This window comes from Neolamprologus brichardi, chromosome 23, assembly GCF_056152115.1.
Source record: "Neolamprologus brichardi isolate AB-2024 chromosome 23, ASM5615211v1, whole genome shotgun sequence".
Classification (NCBI taxonomy): Eukaryota; Metazoa; Chordata; class Actinopteri; order Cichliformes; family Cichlidae; genus Neolamprologus; species Neolamprologus brichardi.
Window position 1 is genome coordinate 32,811,885 of NC_142125.1, and position 18,817 is coordinate 32,830,701.

At 41.2% G+C, this 18,817-nt stretch overlaps 1 protein-coding gene across 2 annotated transcripts in view; it reads left to right on the forward strand.

The window, feature by feature from the left end:
- zranb3 (zinc finger, RAN-binding domain containing 3) overlaps positions 1–18,817 on the forward strand; it is a 119,266-nt gene that overhangs the window by 83,893 nt on the left and 16,556 nt on the right. For both annotated transcript variants that reach the window (XM_006795711.3, XM_035909868.2), the window contains exons 16-17: positions 5,504–5,608; positions 12,446–12,588. In XM_006795711.3, coding sequence (XP_006795774.2) covers positions 5,504–5,608; positions 12,446–12,588 — 248 coding nt within the window. The remainder of the gene's footprint in view (positions 1–5,503; positions 5,609–12,445; positions 12,589–18,817) is intronic.

Genomic DNA, 18,817 nt, shown 5'->3' on the forward strand with positions numbered 1-18,817 from the left:
AAGGGAGGATTCAGGGTCACCTGGTCCAGCCCTAACTATATGCTTTAGCAAAAAGGAAAGTTTTAAGCCTAATCTTGAAAGTAGAGATAGTGTCTGTCTCCCGAATCCAAACTGGAAGCTGGTTCCACAGAAGAGGGGCCTGAAAACTGAAGGCTCTCCCTCCCATTCTACTTTTAAATACTCTAGGAACAACAAGTAGGCCTGCAGAGCGGGAGCGAAGTGCTCTAATAGGGTGATATGGTACTACAAGGTCATTAAGATAAGATGGGGCCTGATTATTTAAGACCTTGTATGTGAGGAGCAGGATTTTGAATTCAGTGAAGTTTTCAGTCTGGAGATTAAGCTTGGGATCAAAACTTTCTGATATCAAATAATTCAAACGATACAGCAACATATGAATTACCTGTAGTTGGGCATACGATGGGACCTGGGACCTGTACCTCACTTATTGACCCTCACTGTGCACTTTCATTGGAAACATTTAACTTAAACCTTTTAAATGAGGTCACCACTGTGTTTGGAGTAGCATTATAATAAGCGGGCATGGCTAGTGGACAGCTACTCTCCTGAACCCTTCAAAAACTCACTAGTATTAGTTTTTCATCCTCCTTGCTGTCTGGAGTTAGTTTATGTAATTACAGGCCACTTTTACAGCCCGCTTGTCTTGATCCAAACAGCTCTGTGGCTCTTCTGAGAGGAGAGGACACTGATCTCATTTAACTTTACTTACTTCCCATGTCTCCTGATAACAGAGCGTTGTAATCCACAAGCTTTTTACGTCATCCTTGCAAGAGAGTCTCCACATGAGAAGCGATGCTTTAAGCTAAATCGATACACTGTTTCCTCTCCTCTAAACTTCATTAAGCATAGACATTGCAGTATTCTCAGCCCAGGTGTCCAGCACCCAGAGAGAAGAGAACTGATTGTAAGAACTGGGAGGATACAGTGCAGGACAAGCATTTGACTATGGCTCTCATTAATGTCTGCCATCTAAAAGAGAAATGCACAGCATTACAAGAAATTATTCTCTTGTAGCTAATGAGAAAAAAGAGAGTTCACACAGAGACGCCCACCTTCTCTGACACATAGTTAACATTTATTTGATAGCGTCGGCAAGGTTCTTTGCGATGTATCCCTCCTCCTTAGCTTGAAGTTATATAACCACAGTATTATCCTGACATTTCTCCTCATCGGGCGAGTGAAACAATAACGGCGCTGCCTCGTGATTCGCTCCAATGCACGCTCGGCGAACGGTTGTATCTCTGTTTGCTTCGGTTACACCAGTGAGTCAGCGGCAGAATCCCACGTCTCACCAACTGCTTGGAAGGGAAAACACGAGGAGCCACTCAAAAACGTCCAAGCATGAAGGGCCTGTGTGCAGTGTAGTGGTGTCACTGCGTGTTCGAGCACTATTTATTGCTTCACAGACCCTCTGATAGTTTTTTATGGGTTTCTCTCTCTGTGCCTTGTGAGTGGATGTGAGGGTATCTTAGCCAAAACTACAGATTTTTTCTTCTTTGCAGATCCATAAGTATTTGGACAGTGACATAATTTGAGGTATTTTGCCTGCGTATGTCAGTACATCCATCCATCCTTTTCATTTAAATTATTTAGGTCCAGCTCTCTCTTTTTCCTCCTCATGAGCTCCTGCTGGTTGGACATTTCCGAAACCTTACCTGGGAAGTGTCCAGGAGACGCATCCTATATTTGCAGACCACTTAAGCTAGCTCTTTTTGATGCAGTGGCACTGCAGCTTTGTACTCCCTAATGGCTAAGGACCTCATCCTCGCCCTACAAATGAGCACAGACGCCCACCTCATGAGGAAGCTCAGAGGTGAGGGTAGGAACAGAGATTGACTTGTAAATTGACGGCTTTACCTTCACAATCAGAGTTCTGTTTACCATATCAAGCCAGTTAATTACTTGTACCACCGCAGGAGCTGCACAAGTTCATCTGTTTTCCTCCTGCTCCACTCCTCCCCTGCGTATGAAAATGACTCGGAGATGCTTGAGCTTTTCCACTTGAGACAGCAACTCATCTCCAACCTGGAGTAGGGGTCCACCACTTTCCAGCAGACAACGACTTCAGACTTGAAAATGCTCATTTTCCAACCTAGCTGTTGTTTGATGTTCTGGAAAGTGCTCCACAAAAAGCAAAGAACTGATTCTTGATCCACCGATTTTAATGCAGTTTTAAACATAAGAATTCTTCGAATACTCGGATGCAGTCTTATACAATCAGTAACCACGGACATCTTCAAATGCTGATTTTTCTACCTTAAGATGCTCTGCCAGGCTTTCACTGCAGAGCCATCAGTTGCTGCTCGTTTGTGGGTCTTGCTGCTGTTCAGCCATCTGTGCTATGAATCACTGTCCCACAAGTTTTTCAGCATTTGGCTAAATCTCAGCAGAGTAAAGCCGTTTACTCTTCAGCATTCCTCCTGCTACTTCTATCAGCGTTCACATCCTCAGTAAACTTCTATTCCATTGGCAGCCGAACATGCTCGTGGATCACACTGCTTCTGCCATGTTTCACAGATGATGTGGCATGCTTTGGATCTTCTACAAGTTGATCTTGTAGAAGCTCCAAAGGAAAAAATGTTGTTCCAAAACTGGGGAGGAAGGCACCAAACACTTCCGATTGATTTGGACACTGCTAAAGTTTCTGCTACTGCTAATATTTTTGTGTGGCTGTAAATCTATTAACAATCCATGATTCCATGTAGCTGAAAGTCTACATTTCTGCCACAACTTGATTATTTCATTTGAATGTGTGGTTCTGTACCTGAGCAAAACTGCAAAATGTTTTACTGTGCATAGAATTTGCATAGAAGCTATTATTTACTATCATTTATAATATTTTCAAGTAAATTGTGGATTTGTGATTGTGTGTGTGCCTAAAACACCTTTAAAACAACCTCAAGGTAGTTTTATTGCATCTCACTGTGATTTATTCATAAATTGACATCCAGAAAAAATGAAGAAGATATCAGATAATTAATCCAGAATTAATATTCATATCAATCTGTACGAAAGAAATATAAATATATAATACAGCTCTACTATATATAAATCCCGTTAGACTTCCCGTCTCACAGGTGCAGGAAGAAAAAGTTTTGAGGCATCTGTGAGCAGTTGTTGCTTTGAAACCACTTTCTACCTAAGATTTAATCCCTGTTGGAACTAGAAAACTGATCTTACTGTTTCTGTGCTTCTTGTGAATTGTTTAAATATTCTTCTGCTTTGAAATCTATCCAGGTGGAAATGTAAATCTCAGAGGAAAAAAAATTCAAATTTGAGTGTTAAATTCAAATTTCAAGTGCATTTGTCAAAGGAAAATATAGGCTATAGCTATACATGTTTATGAAGCATCCATTACCTTTTATACAAAGACTAAGTAATGATCTGCTTCAGTGGTTCTCAGTTTTTTATCTGGCATAACACAACAGATACCTCACATGTACTCTGAAGTACTCTTCATCCATAACAATCATACTTGTTATTAACCTCTGTCTCTCTTCCACAGCATGTCTTTATCCTGTCTTCTTTCTCTCACCCCAACCGGTCGCAGCAGATGGCCCCGCCCCTCCCTGAGCCTGGTTCTGCCGGAGGTTTCTTCCTGTTAAAAGGGAGTTTCTCCTTCCCACTGTCACCAAAGTGCTTGCTCATAGGGGTCATATGACTCTTTATGTATTATTGTAGGGTCTACCTTAAAATATAAAGTGTTGTTGTCATTTGGCGCTGCATGAATAAAGTTGAATTGAATTGAATTGAATCTTGCCATAAAATGAATATTCATGTAATTTTGTTTGGGTTAGAGGTTCAGTGTTGAGGCATTTTTATTGAGCTCTGGGTTTTACCATTTACCCATTCCTCTCAGCTTTTGGGGGAGTTTAGTGAATTCATTTTAACTATTTTAATATATAAAATACTTACCAAGGTGTTAAAGCTGTTATAATTTTAGTCATATAGTTAAGCTGTTTTTACCATTACTTTATATATATGCAATTATTCATGTTTCTCAGATCAGTTTATATTAGTTGAATTAATCTTTATATGGCTGCTGTAAAAGAATACTTGTTCCTGTGTTTGGGAATGGTTGCTGATCTGTAACATAGCTGTAATCCTTATTACTGTTGGCAGTCATACACAAATGATTCCCCGGCAGGTTTAAAACTATAATGGAAGGCTTAATGACATGTGAAGCTTGGTAACGTCGATCGTAGTTTAATTAAGATGTTTTTAGCTCATTACTGTATTTCTGACTGTGTTTATTCAGCTGTGTCTCATGGCTTTCATTTAGTGGACTCAGCTGTGAGGAACTGACATAAGTACACATAAATGCATATGATTTACATAAAAATGTACATTTATAAATATAGTCATATAGTTATTTAAAACTCATATAACCATGAAGGCGCACAGTTTCTAGTTCAGCAGAATTATATTGTGTCTTTGGCTGTGTTTACACGCAATTTAGAGATAGTATATAAAATATATATCTATATGTATGTGAATAAAACTATATAGTTGCGCGTTATGATCTGCAACTCATTTCATCAAGGAAAACTTGGTCAGCATCATAAACTGCATATAAACGATGGCAATAATTGAGCACTTATTGTTTAGTGAAGTCCCCTTTGTGTCGTAGCGATCTTAGTGTTTTGAAACTAGATGTGACCCGTATGCGGTGGATCTGACCGGGGGACAAAGCAGGCTCATTAGCTAACAACTTGAGACTGATAAGCTGTTAGCCAATGAGCTGTCAGCCTGATCAGTACTCCTCTTCTTCTTTAGGGGTTGCCACAGCAAATCATCTGCCTCCATTTCACGCTATATCTAGCATCCTCAAAATAAGCTTCCTGTTCTATTCAGTATGACTTGAAAGTAGCATCTGAGCACATAAGCTTGTCAGAAAAGTGTTCACTGATCACAGGTCAGTGGACCCTTAGGCCATTTTTCCCTCTATACTGCTGGACACCTTACAGCAACCAGAAGAGTTGCCCTCTGCTGGCCATTTTAAATTATTGAGGTTTCTTTTGTTTGTTTGTTTGTTTTGGTTTGGTTTGAGGTCTTTTTCCATCCATCCTTACCCTTTACTAACGGCTTGTCCAACTGGGGTTAGAGAAAATCCAGGTACACAAGTATAGGGAGTCAGCCAGTCATGCAGAAGGCTGCCCCTCCATAAGCCAGGTTCTGTCAGAGGTTGTTGTTCTTCCTCAATATTTACCGTGTAAATATGAAGATCTTTGAGATGACTGTGTTGAATTGGCACTTTATACTGAACTGGAATTAAAATGTTTCAAAAACTACAGATTGCATGGCTACCTCCAAAGACTTCATATTAGATGATGAAGGGCAAATGTGGAGTAACAAACTATATGTCAGGCTAAAGATGTTTAGAAATAATATTAGTTACAACTTTACAATTAGTAACAACTTTACTGATGGTGGTAACTTTGCTTCAGGCTGTCTCCTTCATCTCTGTCTCCTCATCTTTCAGGACGGAGCTTCGCTGAACTTGAGTTTCATCCCATTGGACATCAAACTAACCAACTGGGATGACCTGCCTGAGGCCTTCAGCCGGCGCAGGGAAAATCGAATACAGGTCTGCCCTTCCCGCCGGGCTGAGTCTGGATATGTGCGCGTCTCTTGCGTGCGCTTTGATATTCATGAATGTGTGTGGGTGTGTACGTGGACTGCGGCATTCACACCAGGGAGATGTACCTACTTAATTTGTCGTTACTGTTAAAACACTTTAGAGGCAAATTAAACTAAAGTTGACTTCTAGGTTATAAGATGTGCCACTGTTTGCTTCTTGTGATTGATTGCAAAGACAAAAAATTGTAGCCATGAGAAGAATTTAAGATGATGGAAAAGTCTGCATATGCTAGAGTGTGGAGCTAAAAGTTTTTCACTTAGTGTGCCCATAGGCTGCGTTAAGGATGACCTTAATTTTAGACTAAGATAATTTAGTTTCATATCTCACCAGTGGAGCTATCGCTTCAATTCCACTGACCCAGTGAAGATGAGACACGAGGCAGTACGGAGGTTATTAAACCTAATGGATGTGTGTGTGTCACTGGCATGTGAAACTAATGACACCTCTGATCATGAGCTGGAAGAGCAGCAGCGCACCATTGGGCCCCTGACAGATAGGTGGAGTATGGACGCCCACGTTTCACTACTGCAGGGCCTGAAGAAGGAGAGCAGGAGAGGGAGGAGGACGAGGAAGTGGAGGTGGCGGACGATGGAGATAGGACAAAAGAGGGGGGGGTGGCTTGGGGGTTTGGGCTGCTGAGGAGACGGGCAAAAGAAAGTGTGCAGTTTTATGAGGGTTGTTAAAGGAGACAGATCATCGCCTCAAACGACCCAAAGCACCAACCAGCTAATATTAAATCCTGCAATCTGCCGTGTCGGTACCAGCTACTGACAGAAGCACCGCCTGTCACGTTGTTTATGTTGCTTTGTTAAACCGAGGCGTGAGTTGCAGCCATCCTCCAACCCATCATTTATGCCCCGTTACACTCCAATTGTCCATCACAATCAATACTTAGCAAGCGGTTTAATGCGGGATGTGAAACGTCTTGGATAGGGAAGCAGTGGTGTGTAAACACTCCTACAGCCAGAACAACAACACTGGCAAATGAATCAAACCATCTTTGAGATGAATGGTCAGTAATTACAGAAGATGTATTAGAATAATCTGTATTTAATGAAAACTGGATAATATTTCTGTGAAGATAATCATTAATTGAGGTTAAAATACAGTTTAGTGAAGAGAACACAACCCAAATAGTTTTCAACAAAAACAGTTTTAACCTCTTTGCTTTTATATTCTTACTAAAGCTACTCGATCCTTATTTACATTAAGCGAGAAGTTGCACCTGTAGTTGGCTTTGGTGCCGAGGCTCAGGTCATTGTTTGTCTGAAATAAGCCAAAATAGCTACCAGATCCCTTTAAATGAACATTTTTGTGATTGGCCGGCCCTGCCAAACAGAAGGTTTTAACAGATTGTGTGCTCACACTTTGAGCTCTGTAGTTATAACTTCAGTCAGTCAGGCCTAGAGACTGGTAAATGGTCGCCAGGAAAACGTGTATTATCAAACTGTTTGGCAAGAGGTCGCAGGAAATTACTTGCAGTTGATTGGTGTAATAAGTCACAATAATAATAATAAGTCTGAATGTGGTGCTGCATCCAGAATTTTCTAGCTATTTCTTTGGTCACTAGCAGTTTACCACAGTTGCACACTCACTTAAACTAATTGCAAAGTGGTTGTGAAACTGTTAAAAGTCCAAAACAAACTGTAAAAGGAGAATGTTTGCATCAAAATAAAGTAAGGAACAACAATAAGAAAGAGACTGGTAAAAATGGCGTCCATGGAAGATCAAAACGATTAAAATGGCCCACCTCACTGTTACCAAAACACATCTTGATGATCCCGAGACTTTTGGGAAAATAACCTGTGGACTGACGAGACAAAAAATTCATATAAAGAACATCAAAGCAAGGGTCAAACATGGTGGTGGTAGTGTGATGGTCTGGGCCTGTTTAGATGCTTCAGGATGTGAACTACTTCCGTTAATTGATTCATCCATCCATCCACCAATCTTCTTCCGCTTATCCGGGGCCGGGTCGTGGGGGCAGCAGCCTAAGGAGACAAGCCAAGTCCTCCCTCTCCCCAGCCACCTCCTACAGCTTGTCGGGGAAACACCAAGGCGTTCCCAGGCCAGCCAAGAGATATAATCTCTCCAGCATGTCCTGGGTCTATCCCGCGGTCTTCTCCCTGTGGGACATGCCTGGAACATCTCGCCCAGGAGTCATCCTTGTCACATGCCCGAACCACCTCAACTGGCTCCTTTCGATGTGGAGGAGCAGTGGCTCTACTCTGAGCCCCTCCCAGATGGCTGAACTTCTCACCCTATCTCTAAGGGAGAGGCCAGCCAAATGAGGACGCTCATTTCTGCCACTTGTATCTGCAATCTCACTCTTTTGGTCACTACCCACAGCTCGTGACCATAGGTGAGGGTAGGGACGTAGGTCGATCAGTGCATTGAGAGCTTAGCTTTTACACTCAGCTCTCTCTTCACCATGACAGACCGGTACAGTGTCTGAATCACTGCAGCCGCAGTACCAATCCGCTCCCTTCTCCCCTCACTTGTGAACAACACCTTGAGATACTTGAACTCTTCCACTTATGGCAGGAACTCGTTCCTGACCTGGAGTGAGCACTCCACCCTTTTCCTGGCAGAAATGAGATTCTGAGACCAACCAGGTGAAAGCCTTCCACCACTTGGCTACACCTAAAAATTATGTCCATAAAATTATAAGCACCCCCAGAGCATGATGCTGCCACCACCATATTTGACAGTGGGGATGGTGTGTTCAGAGTGATGTGCAGTGTTAGTTTTCCGCCACACATAGCGTTTTGCATTTTGGCCAAAAAGTTCCATTTTGGTCTCATCTGACCAGAGCAGCTTCTTCCACATGTTTGCTGTGTCCCCCACATGTTTGCTGTGTCCCCCACATGTTTGCTGTGTCCCCCACATGGCTTGTGGCAAACTGCAAACGGGACTTCTTATGGTTTTCTGTTAACAATGGCTTTCTTCTTGCCACTCTTCCATAAAGGCCAACTTTGTGCAGTGCACGACTAATAGTTGTCCTATGGACAGATTCCCCACCTGAGCTGTAGATCTCTGCAGCTCGTCAAGAGTCACCATGGGCCTCTTGGCTGCATTTCTGATCAGCGCTCTCCTTGTTCGGCCTGTGAGTTTAGGTGGACGGCCTTGTCTTGGTAGGTTTACAGTTGTGCCACACTCCTTCCATTTCTGAATGATCGCTTGAACAGTGCTCCGTGGGATGTTCAAGGCTTGGGAAATCTTGTTAAATTTCTCAATAACTTTATCCCTGACCTGTCTGGTGTGTTCTTTGGACTTCATGGTGTTGTTGCTCCCAGTATTCTCTTAGACAACCTCTGAGGCCGTCACAGAGCAGCTGTGTTTGTACTGACATTAGATTACACACAGGTGCACTCTGTTTAGTCATTAGCCTCATCAGGCAACGTCTATGTGCAACTGACTGCACTCAGACCAAAGGGGGCTGAATAATTACACACACACCACTTTGCAGTTATTTATTTGTAAAAAATGTTTGGAATGATGTATGATTTTTGTTCCACTTCTCACGTGTACACCACTTTGTGTTGGTCTTTCACATGGAATTCCAATAAAATTGATTCATGTTTGTGGCTGTAATGTGACAAAATGTGGGAAATTCAAGGGGGCCGAATACTTTTGCAAGCCACTGTATATCCCTGATGTCTCTGGAAGCATAACCAGGCTCCAGTGCATAAAAGATTAACTTATTCGAAGGAAGCCTGCCTATTGGATATAATGAAGGTAGCCAGGACGCTGCTCCGGATAGTTCCAGCCCACTTGAGCCCCTGCACTTGCATTTTATAAACATTATACTGTGACACACGAGTGAAATTGTAGTGCAAAGTGAGAGACGAAAAAGTCTCATTGTGGAGAGGTTTGTGTTTACCTTTGGCAACTAGAAGCACATAAACTTTTGATGTTTGTTCTATTTTTTGAACCTATACGTTTTTTTTTTTCCTATTTTCTGTTTTAGTGAAGTAAGAAACTCGAGGAGGACAGGGCACATTGTGTATGTCAGTCTGGTCTGTGACATTTAGACATGTGTTCTGTTAAAGTAATACCCAGGTGTTACAAATGTCCCAGTAACCTGGCTGTAACCATAATACAGTTTAGATAGAATTTTACATATTAATTCCACATTTGTATAAACACCATCATGAAGGTTTCCTAAAAAGACAAAAACCACTGGGACCAATGATTTTGTTTTGTTTTTAGCCTTTGGAGTATCATTTACCACCAAGAAAAAAGTAAAACTTAAAGGATAAAAGTATGATTATCATACATCTTTGTCCAGATACACAGTGAAAATCAAAGCACCCTCTGTTTCCACCCACACGTCTCACCTATTAACCTGTCTGACCTTTGGCCAATCTGCAAGCTGGAAGGAGCATCCCACTCTCCTGCTTAGTTTCAACTTTTGACATCTGATTCAACTTTTTGGCTCTCATCTAACCTCTGATGGCCTGGCAGCACAATTACTATTTCAGATTTTCACTAAGCTTACCCACAGTCTTCATCTCTACTTTCCTCCTGTCAGGAGGAAGACTGTCTCGCTGTAGAGGAGGGTTTCTGTGCTCTACCGGCACATGACGTTCGGCTTGATGCTGTGATTTGAGTTCCTAATGACAGAGTCCTACTTGCCTTCAGTCTCAAGGATGTTATGGGCGATAATAATTTAGTATCGACTGTGGTTTTAAATGCCGTTGTTCTGGTTTTGTGAAAATATGTGCAAAATGAGTCGTAGTAGATGGCGGCCCCTCGCTGACTCTGGTACTGTCTGTTCCTGATAAAAGCAGAGATACTTTTATGCTCCTCACATACGAGGTCTTGAATAATCTGGCCCCATTTGATCTTAATGACATTATAGCACTGCATCACCCCATTAGAGCGCTGTGCTCTCAGACTGCTGGCTTACCTGTGGTTCCTCGAGTATTTCAAAGGAGAATGGCATGCTTGAGCTTTCAGGCGCCTCTTCTGTGGAACCAGCTTCCAGTTTGGATTCGAGAGACAGACACTATCTCTACTTTTAAGATTAGGCTTAAAAATGTCCTTTTTTAAAGCCTATATTTAGGATTGGATCAGGTGACCTTGAATCCATAGTTTCCTCCTTTTAAAAGGGGGTTTTCCTTCCCACTGTTGCCAAAGTGCTAGCTCACAGGGTGTTTGTTGATTGTTGGGGTTTTCTCTGTTTTCTTTGTATTGTTGTTGGGTCTTTTTACAATATAAAGCACTTTGAGGCAACTCTTCTTGAGATTTGGCCAAATAAAAATAAAATTGAATTAAATACATGCTCTAATTGACAAGCCAGCAGTTTCTAGCATACTTGACCAGGGACCGGCCGGTTAATGTCACGTAGCTCATTGCTGTTATCAGATAGTTGTGCGCACACTCAGAGGCAAACGCTAACGTTGCTAATGCTAATGTTGTTAGATATTTGCATTAGCATACACATTAGACAGACCTAATCAGGCAGTTAAACCCCCCTTACACAGCTAAACGTGGACATTTTGAAGACGCTAACAAAGGCAAAGTGGTTAAATTTAAAGCTGTCCAGACCTCATGGCCAGCATCAAGCCAGCAGCTTCAGTGTAAATCCACTAAACCTTCTTCTGTTTGGTAAGATAAATGTGTGTTGCTGCCCAGTAGCAGAGCACTTTATTTTCAGTTGCTTAAGTGAGAGAAATGCCCGTACCTTACTGTAGTTTTGGGGTAAATATAAAGTGTGATAATTCATTTTATTATAAAAATTGAATTTAATATTGAAGAAAAAGTTATTTTTTTGTTTGTATATGCTGTCAATTCTAGTTCTTAGACAGAAAACTGGAATCAGCAAAAATCTGTATGGGCTATCGGAATATTGGAATCAATCCAAGAAAATTGCAATCAGTCCTCTTCAAAAGAGAGGTCTTCTGCCCCACATTCACCAAGTGCTGATCTGACGGTTGGGCTTCTGTCTCTGATATCATTGGGTTACAATACAAACTTCCTCATTGTTGTTTATAGAACCTCGTGTCTGTGAAAGCATTAGCAATCCATTAATTTGTATTAAATCAGAGGTACATAAACATTACTTTTTTGGGGGATATTAGTGTGTTATATAAATATCACATGTATTATATATAGATAGCTGTCATGATACATGTTGTACATGTGTTATATAATAAATATTTTAAAATATATACTTATTAACATTATTTTAATGAGTTCATCTTTACATCCAGACGTCAAACATTTGTTTCTGTTGAATACTTTCATTTAACATTAAACATTTAATGAGTAGTACCTACTAATTCCTTCAAAATATACCTGCGCAAAGATCAACAAAGACAGCTTTCATGCTGTGATAGCTTGAAACCTGTCTGCATATAACATATAAAGACTTTTATCTTGATCTTTTCTGTGACGGTAAATATCATCCATAGCAAAGACAGGGAAAAAACCCTTTCAAGTGTAATATACGTAGGTAAATTGTCCATTAGGGCTCGGTGTCTGGTGAGCTATTTGTTATATTGTTGGTAGATTTTCTTCGAATCCTGCCTTTGCTGGAAGAATATTCAGCCCTCTTTTGGTTTAATGGGTTTTGTTCAGCTATCTGGAAAACTGTCTCCTTTGAATTGTTTGTTTTTGGCTGAAGTGCATTTTCAAAATTGAAAAGCTAAAAAAATGTTTTGCTTTTAAAGAGGTTCCACTGTCCAAACTATCAATTTGTGTTGAAAATGAAGACTCCGGCGGCTGCAGTCGCGACTTGAAATTGAATATGAAGTGAGGTGTCGTGTCGCCCCGCAGGTGCTGAGGTTTGTTATGGAGTGGAGCGGCCTGCCAGCCATGAAGCAGAAACTGCTTCGACGCAGCGGTCTTCTCTTCCACAGCCCTACCCTGGGCTTGCAGCAGCTGTCCGCCGCCCAGCGCCCTCACTCGAGCACCAAGAGGTCAGATTTTTTCCTTGAAGGAGACGTGCTTTGACTTTCACCAAACCTCTCTTCTAATCAGTGAATTTTCAGTCACTGAAATGAATGTTAAGTGGTTTGTATTGAGTTTTAACCTTTTCCAAACCCCCAAAAAACAAGTTTGTTTTTCTGCTTTAACCGTTAATGTTATATGGGTGTAGTTTGTGAAGCCAGATTATTTCTAGTGGCCCACAGGATGTGACTCCTCTGATTGTAAAAACTGTTGTATTCAAGTCCGTCAGTAAACATTTGCCTAATGAGTGCATGCTCTCACTCATTAGTTTTGGGTTTTTACGAGGTGTTCTTCAAAATTATGTTCCTTTTTTGAGGCAAAGCAGAAGATAAAGCTGGAAGTCTTCGCCTAAAGAGTGTCCCTCAGTTTCTCAGTCATCACGTCCTGCTTCATGTTGGCTACATCGGTTTTTTAGGTGTTGTTTTTTTTTTCTAATATACAGTCTGCGGGTCATCATTTGTGTGGTTTTAGGCTACGTTCCAAAAAGATGCAAACACAGTTCTATAAAAACACTGGGAGGCTTTATAAGTAAAATCAAAATCCAATTATTTGCAAATCCCATGAGCCCAAATTTTATTCACAACAGAAAATGTTAAATATTTAACGTGAGATGGTGTACAATTTCAAGAGAAATATGAGCTCATTTTGAATTTGATGGCAACAACACATTCTGTAAAAGCTGTCTTGAGTCATGTTTACTACTGTGTAGCATCCCCACTACTTTGAATAGCAGTCTGTAATAATATCTTGGACCTAAGGAGCACAGCTGCTGGAGTTTAGGGAGAGGAAAATTGTCCCGTTCTTATCTAATATATGGTTCTAGCAGCTCTACAGTCCTGGATCGTCAAATGTTTTCAGCTAGTGAAAAATCTGGACTGCAGGAAGGTCAATTCAATATCTAAATTCAGACCTCCGGTAGACCATGCACACGCATTAATGATGAAGGTCCAGCTATCTGAATACATCTTTTACCTAAACGTATCAAGTTTGTACCACATTTAGTGAAAACTTTCATCTAAAAACAATATTTAGAATCAATATTTTGCTAATGCATTAGCCAAACATGTCTTCACTTGCCATCCTCATTCTGTGCAATAAGCTATCCTGCATGTGGATGGGTTTCCTATATTAACAGATTAAGTGTAGAATTTAACATACAGATTGTAATATGAACTAAATGGATCTTATGATCATTTATTGCTGTATTTAATTAATTTCTTCTCACATATCAGCTTATTTAGCAAACTAGCTACATCTGCCAGCAGTTACCAGCAAGAAACAAGAAGTCTGCCATTTTTCACCACTGTTTGACATCAAAGACCCATTAAGCTCCTAAATGACTCGATGTTTTAAGGTTTGAATTCTTCCTAATCATCACAATAAACTGCACGTGTGCACTAATGATTGGTTGTGCCACACCTCCCCTATAAGCAGTTCAGCAAACCTGTATACTGTAAGCAAAAATGCATCTCCCACAATGATCCAGTCAGTAAGATATCCTTTAACGCTGCTTTGAATCGGTGGAAATAGTGAGATTTAGTAGTTCCCAACATTATGACAGAATCCAAGAAGTAATGTGAGACATTTCACAGAGAAACAAGCGGATTTGTAAATACTAACTGCCCCAGGCGTCATGGAAGGCTGAATAATGCGTGTGTGCGTCTGTGTGTGTTTTCGTGCCCGTGTGTGTGTGTGTGTGTGGGTGTATCAAAGGGTGTCTGCTGAGACATAAGAGAAAATGGGATGAGCTCTGTGTATGCGTACATGTGTGTTTTTTGACAAACAAGCATTGTTGCTGGCACACTAATTACAGCTGGCGTGGACTAAGGCAGGGAGAGTTTGCCAATTACAGGGCAGACGTGTGTGTGTGTGTTTTGTAAGTGAGGGAGAGTGTTTCTCAACTGGGGAAAGCGTTTGGGTGCATGAACCTAATCAAGGTGTGAGTAGGAGGCAATTGGCCCGGCTTGATTTGATACCTGTTTGATTTATTCACTAATCAGAACCAATCAAGCTCCAGCTATGGCTCAGCGGGGCGATCACAGCTCACCTTCCCTGCTCTGAGACGCTCAGTTTTCAACTACTTCAAACTTAATGCACTTTGCCTGGGTTTCCAACACTGGATACTTTTGTTATAAACCATTCATGGTGATTTGCAGCAATTTTAGAAGATTTAAGGAGATTTTAATCCAGTTATGCGCACTGAGGAGGTTTCATTGTTAAAATACCAAAACGTTGGAAATAAAAAAAAGTTGATTGGCGCCTGTAATTACTACTTTAATGCAGAGAAATAATAATGTTATTTTTTCATTTTTGTGTGCATACAAACACATAATTGTTAAAGCCAGCATCAAATGTAGAGGCTGTTTAAGTTAAATGTTTTATTCGGTGTTGTGCAGACCAGTTTTTGTCATCTGAAATGTATCATTATATACAAGCTCCCAGTCAAACGCTGAGCAGCGCAACACAAAAGACTTGGTAGTTCAAAATTACAGCGTAGGAGTATTTCAGTGGGACTTGAAAGATGTTTAACAGAATCACTCACAGTGAACGTTGGAAAAACTAAGTGGAGCTCTATGATAATGACTAAAAGAGCTACTTGGAGTCCAGTGTTCCAGTTAACCAGATGAGATTGGACCTGCAGAGGTGCCCTGCTTTTTAAATAAAGACATGCAAAGTCTGGTTGCTGACAATTCCTGAGACAGATTGGCTGGAGCTCAGAAGGTTGAAAAACCTGAATGTACCAACTGTCTACAACAGGGGTCTCCAACTCCAGTCCATAAGAGCTACTGACCTGCAGCTTTTAGGTGCATCCTTGTTCTGACACACCTGAATCAAATGAATGGCTTGTTATCAGGCCTTTGCCAAACTTGATGGTAAGCTGAAAGGGTAATCCAAGCATTTGATTCAGCTGTGTTGGAGTAGGGATGCATGTAAAAGCTGCAGGACAGTAGCTCTCGAGGACTGGAGTTGGACTTCCGTGCTCTACAGGAAGAAAACCAGGACTGTAGCTACAACATGCAATCGTGAATCAAGCTCCGTCTCTACAACTTGATAAATCTTCATCCAGATGGGTCTTAATGCTAGGACAACACAAAGGAAACCACTGATCACTAAAAACTGCACATTTTAAATTTGCACAAGACCACTTGGATGTTCTACAACACTACAGGACACTTTCAATCACTGAGAGGACAAATGAATTTTTAAATTGGATTCGATTTACAGGCGAATGTCAGGGCAGCACGACATGAAGCGAGGACACACTTTTGGTGATGGAAGAGCGCACTTAAATAAATCAACAACAAAATAAGAAAATTCATCTTTATCAAACGGCCAAATGAAAATATTGACCTTGACTCAAATGAGATGCTCAGACGTGACCTGAAGAGGACTGTTCAATCAAGACGTCCCAGAAATGTTGACGAACTAAAACCGTTTTGTGGGAAGAACGTCTGAAATTTCTCTCAAAACTAGCTGCAAAAAGTGTGTAATTGTTACTGAATTGAAGAAATCGCTTTTCCAGCCTTCGCTTTGATCGCTCGATGAAGACTTGAAAAGTAAAACTGCTCGTGCGTTAGTGTGAAACGCTATATTTATAATAGTATATACAACACTGAAATCATGTTCAGCATCTAAGATGGAAACTCAGTGCATTTGTATTTGCCTAAGAGTACACTATGGAAAGTACTTTTGTTGTGTTGTCTTGGCAGCATACATTAAAGCTGTACTCGAGCAAATTCAGTACAGCATTTCCATATAGTTGATGGACTTGTTAGAATTTGAACTTTTGATTTGTTTTCTTTTTTCTTTTCCCCACAATGACTCACTGCAAAAGTGCTTTTTTAAAAAGATTTGACGCAAACACTGGATGATGCACTTTCCTTGAGAATCTTCTTCCGTGATAAACTCAAACTCCCCCAGTATGTAATCCAGACTTGCTGTTATAAATTTAAAGTCTCAAGCTGAAACTCAGTAAAGGTAGGACTATTTCCTCAATTTTGGCAAATCTCATCCAGAGCCACAGAAGACATTTTCACAGGCAGAGTGGTGCTGCTTATACCATGTAGACTTTTCAGATTTGCATTCTTTTGCAGCATTGTTTTGACAGTACTCGTGTAAAGTCTTTGCAATGAACATTTGGAGTTGTCCAACACACTGATGATTTTTTGTTGAGTTAAAGATGGCATACTTCATGTCACGTTCATGTTCAAACACACATTTGACATGGGGAATTAGCAGCTTCACGTGTCTCTGAGAATCTTTGCCACCGAAAAGGCCGTTACTGTCAGCTCTGTCTGACCGAGGCCGGCAGAGAACAGCAATCAATCAAAGCGGCTTCAGCTGGGCCACACCGGTGCAGCAGCTCGTTAGTTTGATTTCACACAGCTGAGCAGGGTCTGTCCTCTGTGCCGAGCCAGGCGGCTGTCTGCACCTCCCCGTGTCCGCTGTCAGCTACCCGCTGACTCCCTGACTGTAACAGCGCCCCTGCAGCTGCGCATCAAATGTCGACCAGCAGAAAACCGTGTCCAGATAATCAAGTTCAAATCACACTGCGTTTTGTCATTCCTGATGCAACCTCCACCGAATATGTGCTGCACGCTTAAATTTACTGTAGCTTTCTAACTGCCTGTACCTGCAATATTAAAGGAATAGTCTGGGGAAATTCACTGATTTGCTTGCCTCCTGAAAGTTGGATGTTTAACAGTAATTATGAGCCACCAGCTGCTGAGCAGTTAGATAGGAAGTTACTAGTCCTGGCTACAAAGAAAATCCCTTTGAGTTGTTGTTTATATAGTAGATTTTTGCACAGACTGAATAAACAAGATAAAGTACTGTGATTAATGGGTGTTAGAGCTGCTGGTTGTCATCTTTTTGTTACCTTAGACGGAGCCAGGCTAGTCCCATTATTAATCTAAGCTCAGAGTCTCAGTTGTTTTATTTTGTGTACACCAAGCACTTGTCTAATACATAGATTGTGACAGGGTAGGATTCTCTGAAAATGAGTCATTTACCAATAATGACATTTACAGTATTTCAGTGTGTCATGCTAACTACAGCAGTATGTACTCAACATAGTGAGTCTAAGTATAGAAAGATGTGATTTGAGCAAAGTATGAGTTTCCATTCATTTCCTTTAGCTTTATGGTTGTGCATGTACTATCATCATGTGGTGTGCGGCAAGAAAGGATAAAGGCTACATAGCTGATGATCTAACTGAACCTGAAACTGACACAAATGTCCATCCATCAATTTTCTTTCACTTATCTGGGGCCAAGTCACAAGGGCAAGAGCCTAAACAGCAAAGCCCAGACCCCCCCACCCCGGCCACCTCCTCTAGCTTGTTTGGGGGAACACCAAGGAATTTCCAGGCCAGATATAATCTCTATAATATTATCCTGGGTCTCCTGAGCCCCTCCCAAATGGCAGAACTCCTCACCTATCTCTAAGTGAGAGGCCAGGTCGTCTGCAAAAAGCAGAGATGTAATTCTGAGCCTGCCCAGGTAGACGACTTCCCAACATGGCTACACCTAGAAATTCAGACCATAAAAATTATGAAGAGAATCGGTGACAAAGGGCAGCGCTGGTCGAACACCCACTGGGAACAATTCCGTCTTATTGCCAGCTATGGCCTGATTGAATGGCTCAAAGCAACTGGCCAGACACCCCACACTCCCGAAGCACCACCCAGAGAACACTTTGAGGGAGAATGCCTTCTCCAAGTCCACAAAACACCACCACCTGACACCAAATGTGCAGCACAAAAATAACAACAAACACAGAAGGAAGATTATGTAACAACAATGGCAGAGAAACAGAAAAATCTCCTTATTACTATAAGCTGCTAGCTACAGGTATGTTAGCAGTTTTTACAGTAAAATGTGCAGTTTAACTGAATTGGACAGTTTTTTGTTGCTATAAAATTGTGGATAAAAATAAGAGATGAGTTGAGAAACAGCCTGAGTGTATATGTTTGCACTTAATGACATGCTGTTATGTGGTTATGTTTGTTAAGCTAATTAGCTACATGCAGATGTTCATGCCTGGTTAAAAGTGTTGTAGTGTAGGGAAAGTTTTAGATCCTCCAGGTAAGCAGTAAAATACACATGGGGATAATGGAGTTTATTCACAGTTATAGGACTATGTATAAAAGATGAATAATGCCCACTGTGCTGCCACACGTTGGGTAGTGACGTCCCA